The following is a 12,150-nucleotide window of genomic DNA, read 5'->3' as shown; positions in this document are numbered from 1 at the left end:
GTTGCCGCTGCTGCTCTTGTTCGTGAGTTAGAATTCTAAAATCTTTCCTTTGCATCCTATACAGCAGTAATGACATATAGTGCTGCAGTGAACTACGTGATACAGGTCTAATGGGCAGAAGTGGTTCATGCATCTGCATAAGCATCTAATTGATTGCCAGGAAAAGGCTTTGGATAGTGGGGGAAAGTACACTTTAAGATTCAAAACTAAAGCATCATATAATAAGGTTCACATATCAAAACTTCATTATTCTACTTTTTCCTGAATTTTATTTGTGAGAATGTTGCTTTTAAGTTTTGGCTTTCTAATTATTCCTATGTGAATATACATTGGAAAAGCTGAGATGTTCCGTGTCATGTGGCAGATATTATTAGACTTCTGGCAGGTTCCCTTAATGGGAACTAGGGTTGTTTGAATTGTGCTCCTGCCGTGGTTTCCCTTGGTGACAAATTTTATTTCTAAACTCCTTTGTACTTGTAATACAGTTAATAACGTCAGCCATTCCATGCCCGTTGTTCACAGGAATGGAATGTTGTCCTATTGTCCTATTTTATTGCTTTATAAATACATAAATGGCGAGAATCTATCCTAGAATTTGAGAGAGGACTAGGGGCTAATGACCCCTGTGAATGCAGTCTGATACATGTCTATAATGTCTGTAGTGTTGTCGTGGGGACTGCAATGGGTTTTCAAAATAGGTTGGAGAGATTCCTCAGCTATCAGTCTCAGGTTAATAAATAATGATTTCTTTAAAAATAAAGATTGCATTGCTAGGGCATGAGACAGGATTTCTGTTTGTAAGTGTAGTCTAATATGTTCAAAATGCATCTTTGGAGCAGATCTTACCAGAATTAAATTGAGACTCTTAAAGGAATACTCTCCAGTCAGTATGATCAACTGAAACCGTGGGTGTACGTTCGGTGGTTTTCTGGAGAACCTTATGGCATCAGGTGTTTTTTTCAACAGCCACGTGAAAAATATCCTACCCAGGTCATGAAACTGAGCTGGGCCGACAGAGCTGTACTTCAGTATTTTCGTCTTTTAATATTTAACGCTGTTTCTTCATTTATAGCAGGCCTTAAACTTTACACAGTATTGCCTTTTATATGGCATACTGAGGGAAGCACATTTTTTTAAACTAGAGAAAAAAATTCCTTTGAGGGAATTTTCATAGCTATAAAAACATATATTTAAATTTGTATTCTAAATGTATTTGGTATGAGGTGAATAGCCATCATCATCAGTTTGAACTTCAGTTTGATAGCAGTATTCATTTGAACTTTGTTTCATACATGCAGTATTGTTATACATTATTAAAATATAAATGACAAATATATCATTTCTTTTTAGGTATAGTGAAAATTTATCAGTAAGTTCAATAATATTTTAATATCCTCCTAAATATAATTAAGTGCTATAAAATATCTTTCCTCTTGACAGTGAATACTGAACTTTATTAAAATCAGTGATTCTCAGCTTGTTTCTTCCTCAGCACACCTGACAGGTAGGACCTGCTTCTATTGCCCATAAACCTAATTGAGAAGTATCATCAACTCTTCATCACCCATTGTACAGGTTGAACAGGCGTGATTCACAGAATCTGGTGATTCTGTATGCCTCTCCACACAAAGACCCTGTCCCTCTACCATCTCATGTGTGTACCTTGAGAATTGCTGATTTAAATGATGTCAATATACTCAAGGGGAGAGAACTCATTTCAAGTAGAAATCTGATGCTCCTTTAACTCTGCTGTGCTATAATGACACCAAGACTTGATTGATGGAAAATATCACAGACTGAATGCCTTGGACTCAGTTGCGTGAAGGTGATGAGCCTTGCAACTGTTCCCTGCCAACGATGTCAGCTTAAACGATCCAAGAGTCCATGATTTCAGGCCATTTCAGGCCAAGGAGATAGGTGATCTGTGGAATACCTTTTATAAATAGACCGTCACTAAATTTGAGGATGTGTCACCTACTTTCTGGTTTTTACAAAACTTACTTTGTTAAGATATCAAGTCATATTTAATATTTTAAATTTTTTAAAAATATTAAAAGTAAAAAAAAAGTGATGAAAGGCCTAAAAGTGATAGCAAAATTTAATAGAAAAAAATGTCTGCTAGAATATAATCTCTTTTTTTTTTCACAGCTTTATTGGGGTATAATTTATATATCATAAAATTCATCCATTTTAAGGTTTTAAATGATTTAAATCACTTCAGGGATTTTTAGCAGATTTATGGAGCTGTGCAACCATCACCACAATCTGGTTTTTGAATATTTCCTTCATCCAGAAAATTCCTCGTGCTTAATTCTGGTCTATCCACTTCCCACACCCAGCCCCTGGAAACCACTAATCTGCTTTCTGTCTGTGCAGATTTGCCTATTCTGGACATTTCAGTGAATGGAATCATACAACAGGTAGTCTGTTACATCGGGCTTCTTCCAGTTAGTGTGAAGTTTTCGGCATTCCTTTATGTTGTTGCGTGTGTCTATGCTGAATGGTGTCCCATTGTACGCACAGGCCACGTTCTGTATATCCTTTCTACAGTATGATCTTTTACAGTCCTCATGGCTTTCCTGCATCTAACTGCCCCTGACCTCCTGGCCTGGTCTCCCCATGGAACCAGGGTCAGACTGGGCTGTCTAGGATTTGATCCTCGAGGCTATAGACTGGGCAGTTTGCCCTCCCTCACTCATCTTACCTCTGACTCCAAAGTCCTGTCCCTGCTTTGGAGAGTAAACCTTCTTATAACATGAAAAGTTGTGACCATTATATCCAGCTTATTGGGTTGAGGATTTTGATCTCAGGAACCATTGCAGATTTTGAAATGTCCTATGAGGAACAGAAATGGGATAGAGTTAAAGATTTCTGTGGTAATTATGAGCTCAGCCTAAGAGTTCTATGTCTAAACCTACCATAGTATGTAAACATCACATAAATAGAAATGTATCACAAGCTCATTGTGAAAATACTGAAAGCATGTAGAAAAAGTAAGAAGTCATCCCTAATTCAATGTCTCGGAGTTAACCTCTGTCCAACAGGTTGACGTATATCCTTTTAGACTTAATTTATATGCAAACATACACAGGGTTGTTGTTGTTGTTTTATTTTGACTTTCTATGATAACCATTTCCTAATGTCACTAAATACTTTTGAAAGCATGAAGGTTATTGTGACAAGAAGGGTGTGAAGGGAAACACGGTAGGGAGACAGTCAGACCGTTGATATCACTTATGGCTTTGAAAGTCATTGTAAAGAATTAGGAATTTGTTCCAAGTGTAAGGCAAAGCATTAGACTCTTGAGCAGGGAAGTATTTGATATGCTTTACATTTTGAAACAACACTCTGACCACAGAACGGAGAACATATTGAGGGACTGAGAGAGGGAAGAGAAGACTGGTTAAGAGGCTCTTGCGGTGTTCTGAACTAAAGATGGCAACTTGGATAGGGCAGTGATTCAGAGTGGTAACAATAGGCCAGATTTACAAAGTACTTTGGAAGAGAGGTGAGTAGAATTTGTTAATGGACTGGAAGTGGTGGGAAAAGAAAACATGGGAATCAAGGGTGACCCCTAGGATATTTATCTTGAGTAACTAATTGGACGAATGGTAAAGCCATTTCCAGAGATGGAGAAGCCTCTCAGAAGAGTGAATTTGATGAAGGAAGATTTGGGAAATTAAGAGCTGGGTTTTACATATCAGATTTAAAGTGCCTTAAATTAGAGTGGTGCCGGAGGAAGCCATGGGATCTGGGGAGAGTATTTCTTTTATTTTTAGAATGAGAGAAATGACACATCTGTGTGGCAACAGCTATGCTCGCTTTAGAGAAGGGAAAATTGTCGCTGTAAGAGAGGGAGGGGATCATTGCAAAGGTAAAGTCCTTTCGTAGGAAAGTTAGAACAGGATCCAAAACAGAAGTGGAGCAGTTTGTTTTAGACAGGATCAGGTGCGGGAGGAAATGTGGACACAGGTATGTGTGTGTTAGTAGGTTTGGGGCAAGAAGAGAAGTTCCCTCTTAGCTCTCAATAAAATTTTCTCAAATAAGCAAGGTCATCTACTGAGAGGGGAGGAAGATGATAAAACTTTGAGGAGAGAAGAAAGGGCATGAAATTATTTGACTTGAAGACTGAGACAAATAATTCACAAGTGTGCAGTCAGAGTTGAGGCATTCATGAAAACTAAATCTCGTCTGTGCCCAAAAAACTGAAGTGAGCCCAGCCGGAACAGTCGTGTTTGTGATGATTCCGTTATCTTTAGTGTACAGTGCTTTCTGTTCCCTTCCCTGGTTCTGATTATTGATTCTAATGCTGGAATTACACTTGTCTTTATGTTTTAAATCTGATAGGGCTTGTTTTACTTCATTTTGGGAGAGATTCTTTCTTTAAATATTTTGGGATTTTGCTTTTAGCATTCAGTTTTATTTATATGTCTATGACTTCTATTTGAGGGCAGTCTGATTTCAGGCGAGATTAAATCTGCCAGGGCAATGTAAAACAAAAGAAGGTTTTCTGATTTCTTTTCATTACAAATTACTGTCTTTAATAGTTTAACAAATATTGATTGAAGGCCCACAAGGCCTTGCATTGGACCTGATAGCCTAGGACAGAGGTCAACAATCTATGACCCTTCAGCCAAAGCCAGCCCACCTCTTGTTTTTGTGTAGTCTGCAAGCTGAGAATTGTTTTTAATTAAACATTTTATTTTGAGATAATTATAGGTTCACATGAGATTGTAAGAAATAATATAGAAATCCGGTACTCTCTTTACCCAGTTTCCCCCAAGGATAACTTCATGCAAAACTATAGAACAACCAGGGTATTGACATTTATACTGTCAAGATACAGAACAGTTTCTATCAACACAGGATCCTTTGTGTTGCCCTTTTATCGGCAAAACCACTCCCTTCCTGATTCCATCCCTCCTTAACCCCTGGCAGCCATTAGTCTCTTTTTCATTTCTGTAGTTGTGTTATCTCACGAATATCACACGCTTGGAGTTGTACACTCTGTAACATTATGTGTGTTAGTTCCCTTTTCTCATCATAATTCTCTGGTGATTCATCCAGGTTGTTGTGTGTTTCAATAGTTCATTCCTTTTTATTGCTGAGTAATATTCCACAGTATGGATGCACCACAGTTTGTTTAGTTACTCACCCATTGAAGAACATCGAGGTTATTTCTAGTTTGGGGCTATTATGAATTAAGCCTCTAAACATTCATGTGAACATTCTTTTATTTCTTTGGGATAAATGTCCAGAAGTACACTTGCTGGGTCATAAGGTAGTTGCTTGTTTAGTTTTACAAAAAAAACACCTACCAAACTGTTTTTTGACTGGAGTAGACATCCAGGTTCCCCGTTCAGCCTCCACTGACGCCCAAGGGGGTCTCCTCCTTATTGCAGGGCAGGGGAAGGAATTGCATGTCCCCACGGGGCCTGCCCTGGTATTTCCCCAGCTAGGAGGGGTTGGAGGTCCTTGTTGCTCCCCTGTGTGACCTCCACTAGCATCACAGTGGGGAGGGGAATGGCCTTGTTAACTCTGGGCAGTAGCAAATGGCTCTCCACCTGGCCTCCCCGGACACTACCACAGCGAGGGGGCCCTCATTACTACTAGACGGGGTGCAAGTCAAGGCTCCTCACATTGGTCCCCAGTGACACTGTCAGGCAGTGGGATTGTTTGTCACTGCCAGGTTCGGGTGAAAGTACCAGCTTCCCTACTCAGCCTTCTCTGATGCCGCAGGGGTGCAGGGGCAGGGATGGCCGGGAGTTGGAGTACCTCATCACAGCCTGGTGAGGATGGAAACGTAGGCTCCCCACTCGGCCTTTGCCAGAGCAGGTAGGAGCAGAACCACCGTTTTTTCTGTGGTGTCTGGCTGAAGCGGAGCAGTTAATGTTTAAAGGTTTTCCATCTTTTGGGGCTACCCCTGTCCTTGTCTGTCCTTTGGCTGGAGAGTAGGCTTTTGTTATCATGTTGGATTGTTTGGGGGGTTTTTTGGTCTATGTCCATTGTTATTTCTGCTTTGTCAATTTCTTCCTTCCAAAAGAAAACCCAGGAAACTGATCACCGTGTCATTCCTTGGGTCTCAAGTTCCTTAACCTGTGTTCTTTCCACTGTTCAGTCTTCTTATGTTTATTTTATATATAATGTCCAGAGTTTTTAGTTGTACTTGGCAGGAAGAATGGGGAAAGTACACCTACTCCATCTCCTGGAAAAGGAAGTTTTTCTGATTTTTTTTTGTTTCTAGTTTTCTAACAGCATGTTTTCCTAACACTTCTGTGCTGTGATAAACTTGAAATGCCCCACTTTGGAAGATATTTAAAGTAAGATCAGTCAACCAGTTACCAAATTCTGTGTGATAAAATTTCAACATAACTCACATAATTTTAGTAACATAATCTTGTCTATTTTGGCATGAGTTTTTCAAGAGCATTCTGTTAAAATAAATATCTAGATAACTTTATTCCCAGAAGGGCTTTATAGAATGATAAATATGTCTTATTATTTTCATTTTTTAAATAAATAATTATCAGCAACTTATTTCCTCTGTAGCTACTAAAGTTGGAAAGTTGCTTTCTAAAATCTACATAATTAAGTGGTAGATAAAATCTACATCATATTTATTCAAGGTTAAAAAAACATATAAATACACATACACACAAACACATATACACACATAAATTTAAGTAGAAAAAAATTCCAGGTCCAATATTCTGTTACATTATTTTTACAGTGAAAACAAACATTTCAAAAATCTTACCTTAATGTTAATATTTGGCTAGCAATTAAAGATCTAATTTTATTGTTTTCTTTTTAGGTCAGGAGCCTACCCCAGTCTAGAACCAGATTTCTAACATAACTAGTTCTCATTCTTATTTTTTAATTAGCCAACTCTTCTTTTCTATTTCAGTGGGAAGTTGTTGTATAACAAAGGGAGTCCAACTCGAGGATGGAAGATGCCTTAGAGGACTGGGGCGGGGAGGGTGGGGGGGACTCGAGGGTGGGGGGAGTCAAGGAAGGGAGGGAATACGGGGATATGTGTATAAAAACAGATGATTGAACTTGGTGTACCCCCAAAAAAATAATAAATAAAAAAAAAAAAAGACGTACCAGTGAACCTAGAGAAAGATTCTAAATAAGAAAAGAATCAGTGCCCTTCCCAAAGGAAATCTTATCAAACCATAAAGCTTTATAATTGGAGGTTCTTACTTAAATGCTTATAACAAAACCATAAATAAATAAATAAATAAATAAATAAATAAATAAATAAAATCTGCATAGTGTAGAAGTCCTTCTTTCCTGGCCTTGAGGGGCCTTGCCTATGGGCAGTTACCTGACGGCACAGTGAAACTTTGCCAAGCTTGGCCTAGGGTCAGCAATTTGACATTTGGGGGGCTGTCTACCTACTGGACCGGAGTTACTGAGAAGGTGGGAGGGAGATCTCTTTTCCCTTTTCCCTTAGTCTCCATGTCCCTCTGTGTAATCAGCCTGTTTTACCTGCACCCAACAGTCACCTTCCCAGATGTCCTAAGTTCCCTGGGGCTTGTCCTGGGGGCCATTCTTGGGAAGGGGCTTCTTTAACCCACACTGGGACTCCTTCTGTTTGCTGGGGGTAGAGGAGAGGAAAGGGGAGAAAATATGACCTCACTTCATCAAGCCAGCTTGGTTATAGGCCCGTTAAACCTTCCCTTCACCTTTGTTGAAGGGTGTAAAATGTGTGAATCTATTATGAAGTTAGATAGTTCAGTGTAACTCTGATAGGCATTGTAAATAACTTGCCAGTCTGTGCTGAAGCTTAGCTTGGGCAGTCACTGTGGGAAGCCTCTGCTTTATTGCATATTTGTCAGATCTATATCCTAAATTTCTTTCCATATTTCCAAATTTATTATCTACGTAGTACATGTACTGCGTAGTACTGTGTTTAAAAAGAAAAACTGGACGTTTAATGTTGCTGATAGATGGGAACTGAGATTGAGTAATTTTAATAATATTCTATCTTTTTCCAAAAGTCTAGGGGTTAGTAGCTTTGACTCTGGGATTAATAGAGAGATGTGTGCTTTTTTTTTTTTGGTTTAGATTCTTTGACTAAAACTTTCACTTCCTGAATTTGAGTTTGGGCAACATTTTTCTTTCTTTGTGACTGGTAGTTTTGTCAAAGTACTTCTAACATGTTAAAACACGGGATGGCATGCTCTAAAATATCAGAAAATACTTAACTTGGGGACATCTTGGGGAATCTGTGGATATTATTCGGAGTGTATAAGAATTAGAGGGGGGAAAGTTATCTTTATTTTTCCAAAAGCTAAATTTTGAAGTTCAGTTTCTAATGGTGACAAAGACATAGGTACTACTTATATCAATCAGACATTTTCAGGTCATATTATACTTGTTGGAGCTATCTCAAAATATTATTTATTTTCACCACTACTTCTACAACAGATTTGTCCTTTCTAACGTATTGATATCTATTCCAAAATCATTGGTATCCTTTGTAATTCTGTGTATCTTATATATATAGTTGACCCTTGAACAAATTGGGTTTGAACTGCAGGGGTCCACTCATATGTGGATTTTCTCTGATAGTAAATGCTGCAGTACTACAAGATCCATGGTTGGTTGAATGCGAGGATGCCAAATCACAGATACTTAGGTACCTTGGATGCCGAGGGCCAACTATAAAGTTATATGAGGATTTTTGACTATTCAGAGGGTTGGCACCCCTAATTCGTGAGTTATTTGAGGATCAGCCTTACATTTAGAGACATTAGTTAGAGGAACCGTATGCTTTTCCTCTTATGTGTTCTCTCTGCCTGAAATGTGTTTCTTTTTCTCCGTCTGTAGCATCAGCCACTATGTGATTGTCATGTCCATGACCATCTTTCTGGTGTTTCTCAATGGCCTGGCACAGATACTGACGACAAAAAAACTCACACTGTGTGGCAGATCCAAAAGCCACGTCGTATGATGTTGCCAAAGCCATCATTCAGCATCCGGATCCTATTTCTCATTCTCCTTTTCAACTAAAATCTTATCAAGGATTCATAAAGAAGACGGATATTGATGTATAACATATTCTGCTCATCTAAAGGAAATTATACGTGGAATTCTGAATTTACAGGTTATCTGGAATAAAGGAGCTTCCATTTTGTTTAAGTTTTGCATGTGTGAAATAGCAGTTACATCTGTGGAAAAACAGAGTAAAGCATTCTGCATTTTCATCTTTTCCTTTAGTTGGCAACTCTTCTCACTGATGTTTCAGAGCACCTGTAACAATCTCTGGTCCCCAGTTGTATAGCTCCCTGTATTATATGCAAAGGAGAATGTGCTCCTGAGGTGGCAGTACTGGTCACATCCAAAATCAATGCACTGGCTGAACTTGAAGGAAATCACCAGGTGGCACCATAAATATTTATCAACTCTCAGCGCTGGTTTTGCAAGTATTTCTAACTACTAAACAATGCTAGAAAGACAATTGGGATGTGTAGGAAAATGTTTGCAGGTGTTTTTCATTTTTCTTCAGTGTGCAGCAATACTATTTTATGCTTTTTAGTGCTTTTTTTAGTTTTCATAGTCGATCAGCTAGATGCAGATTTGACCTTCACTTTTTTCCCCCCCATTTCTGAATTCTCATGGAATTTCTGGAGATAGAAAAGTAGAAAATGCTTGGTATTTGTGTCTTGTCCATGGGGGGGGGAAATTTAAATGATTACTTTTAATTGTAGACTCAACAACTGTTACTTCCAAAACCTTTATCATGCGTTGTTCCAACAGAATTCTTTAAATCAGTGGTTAAACTTTCTGAAAATATCATAAAAATCGGTGTTAAAATTGCTTTTCTTTCTGGTTGTGAGATTCTAGCTCAAAGCCCCAAAGTCCTCTCATTAAATTTTAATTTCTATTCACAAACTAATTTTAATGGACAAAACATTTTGAGAATAATTTTTATTTGGACTTTTCATAAGGTGACCTTTACATATCAGTGTGGAATTAGCCTTTTGCCCGTGGTATGCCAGGAGACTTTGGTTCATGCTAAGCTTTCTTGGTCTGAGTCCCATTTTTAAAAAATAATTGATTTTGAATTAAGTTACAGCATCACTAATTCATATTAATGATGAGGAAGCAGGCTTCCCTGGTGGTGCAGTGGTTAAGAATCCACCTGCCAATATAAAGGACATGGGTTTGATCCCTGGTCTGGAAAGATCCCATGTGCTGTGGAGCAACTAAGCCTTCGAGCCACAACTACTGAGTCTGTGAGCCACAACTACTGAAGCCTGTGCACTTAGAGCCCGTGCTCCACAACAAGAGAAGTCACCGCAGTGAGAAGCCCGTTCACTAAAATGAAGAGTAGCCCCTGCTCACCGCAACTAGAGAAAGCTCACACGCAGCAACGAAGACCCAACACAGCCAATAAATAAATAAATAAATAAATAAATAAATAATGAGGAAGCCCTCTAAAAATTAGTAGATCTTTCAAATTGGCCGATGAGTGAACAAATACAATTTAGGAGAGTCAAAAATCAGTTTGGCAAAATGTATTTTCTTAATTCCTATTTATGATGAAGTATAGTTGTAATTGACTTGTGATAGTACTTCATGGTATACCAGTGAAGGCATTATAGTACAAAAAAAGAAAGATGTCTTGATGCCAATATAAGAAAGACCTCATGTCAGTCTGTAATATAAAATCTCGGTGGACAGCTGAAAAGCTGCTGCAGCAGAAATGGTATTAGCAGATGGAGAACCCATGAACTTTCATATTGCCTCAAGGGATTTTTGATCAGTCTTTTCACAAGTCAGAGAAAACTGACTTTATAAACACATTATTTTTCCTATTATATCTAGTTTTGCCTTTCATCTTTTTCCAGATTTTCACACAGAAGAATTCATGCATATCTTATTACAAATGGTAAAAGTGCTCTGTGCTTTATCTTTATTTTGCTTTTGGAAGCTTGCCTTTTTTATTATTGTTTAAAGTCATTGTGAATTTACAAAACAGGGATGGCCCCTGCAGCCACAGGCCAGCCTTGGTGACCGTGACAAGACCCCTCAGGCTCACCCGGGAACAGTCTGCTGGATGGGCCTTTTCTGTTGACTAGCTTATCAGAATATCTTGAAGTGTTTTGAAATGCATATTTTTATATTGAAAAACAGAAAAAATAAATAAGATTTAAGTGAAATATCTTTCTGTTTCAGACATTTACTTTTTCATTCTATCTATAAATACCAGATTTTCAAATCAAGACAAGATATTTGCTGATTAACATTTGTTTAAATTAGGAATTGCTGTAAGAATTAAAGTGGGCATATCAGGTTGAGAAAATACTGAACAACAAAAAAGCCATGCTGTGAATGTGACCTTAAAAAGAGTCACTGCAGATGTAATTAAGTCAAGGATCTTGAGGTGAGCTCATTCCGGGTTCTCGAGGTGGGCCGTGAATCCAATGGCCGGAGTCCTGGTAACAGACAGGAGGAGGAGGCCTTGTGAAGATGCAGGCAGAGACTGAAGAGATGCTGCCCTAAGCCAAGGAATGCCTGGGGTCACCACAAGCTGGAAGAGGCAGCTTGATTTGGGACTTCTGGCCTCCAGAACTATGAGAGAATAAATTTCCACTGTTTTTAAACCACCCAGTTTATGATAACTTGTTATGGCAGCCCTTGAAAGCTAACACATTTGGGGAGGTGAATTTTATAGACTCATCAGCCACTTTTCTGATGGAATCACAGCACTTGCATGGCTAAGTCACACAGTTTTGTTTATTTGTTTTTATGACTTGTTTGCTTGAAGGGCCCACATAGTTTAGGGCATACAGCAGAGAACATCATAAAGGCCGCTTCTGGTAGAGAAGCTACTGCATCGGAGATCTATGGTGATAGGCACAAATGGTAAGCTGTTTGGACCTCTTAAATAGTAATACGAAAGGATCTTAGAGACACAATAGACCACCTCGAATGTGTATATTCTAACCTACAAAGAACCTAAGTCCTGTGTATAATTTTGGGGGGCAGATCCACAGGCTTAGCTGCAGGTTAGGAAGATGTGACATTGCTGAGTCAGTTTCTACATTGGTGCAATATTGCCTTCTGTACCTTTCCTTTTCAGTAACCAGCTCATATTCTGGGACAGCCTCCAGGGGGTAGCTCATTAAAATGGAC

At 38.7% G+C, this 12,150-nt stretch overlaps 1 protein-coding gene across 4 annotated transcripts in view; it reads left to right on the top strand.

Moving 5' to 3' along the window:
• The window catches only part of PIGN (phosphatidylinositol glycan anchor biosynthesis class N), a 106,687-nt gene extending 95,524 nt beyond the window's left edge, over positions 1–11,163 (top strand). For 3 of the 4 annotated variants that reach the window (XM_057699927.1, XM_057699925.1, XM_057699929.1), the window contains one exon: positions 8,839–11,163. In XM_057699927.1, coding sequence (XP_057555910.1) covers positions 8,839–8,962 — 124 coding nt within the window. In that variant the 3' untranslated portion in view covers positions 8,963–11,163. The remainder of the gene's footprint in view (positions 1–8,838) is intronic. The other variant, XM_057699928.1, reaches the window with a different exon arrangement.
• The last annotated feature ends 987 nt before the right edge of the window (positions 11,164–12,150 follow it).

The sequence above is a fragment of the Hippopotamus amphibius genome, chromosome 11 (genome assembly GCF_030028045.1).
Source record: "Hippopotamus amphibius kiboko isolate mHipAmp2 chromosome 11, mHipAmp2.hap2, whole genome shotgun sequence".
NCBI classification, from domain to species: domain Eukaryota; kingdom Metazoa; phylum Chordata; class Mammalia; order Artiodactyla; family Hippopotamidae; genus Hippopotamus; species Hippopotamus amphibius.
The sequence above is the reverse complement of the archived record's forward strand: the minus strand, read 5'-3'. Positions and strand labels throughout refer to the sequence as shown.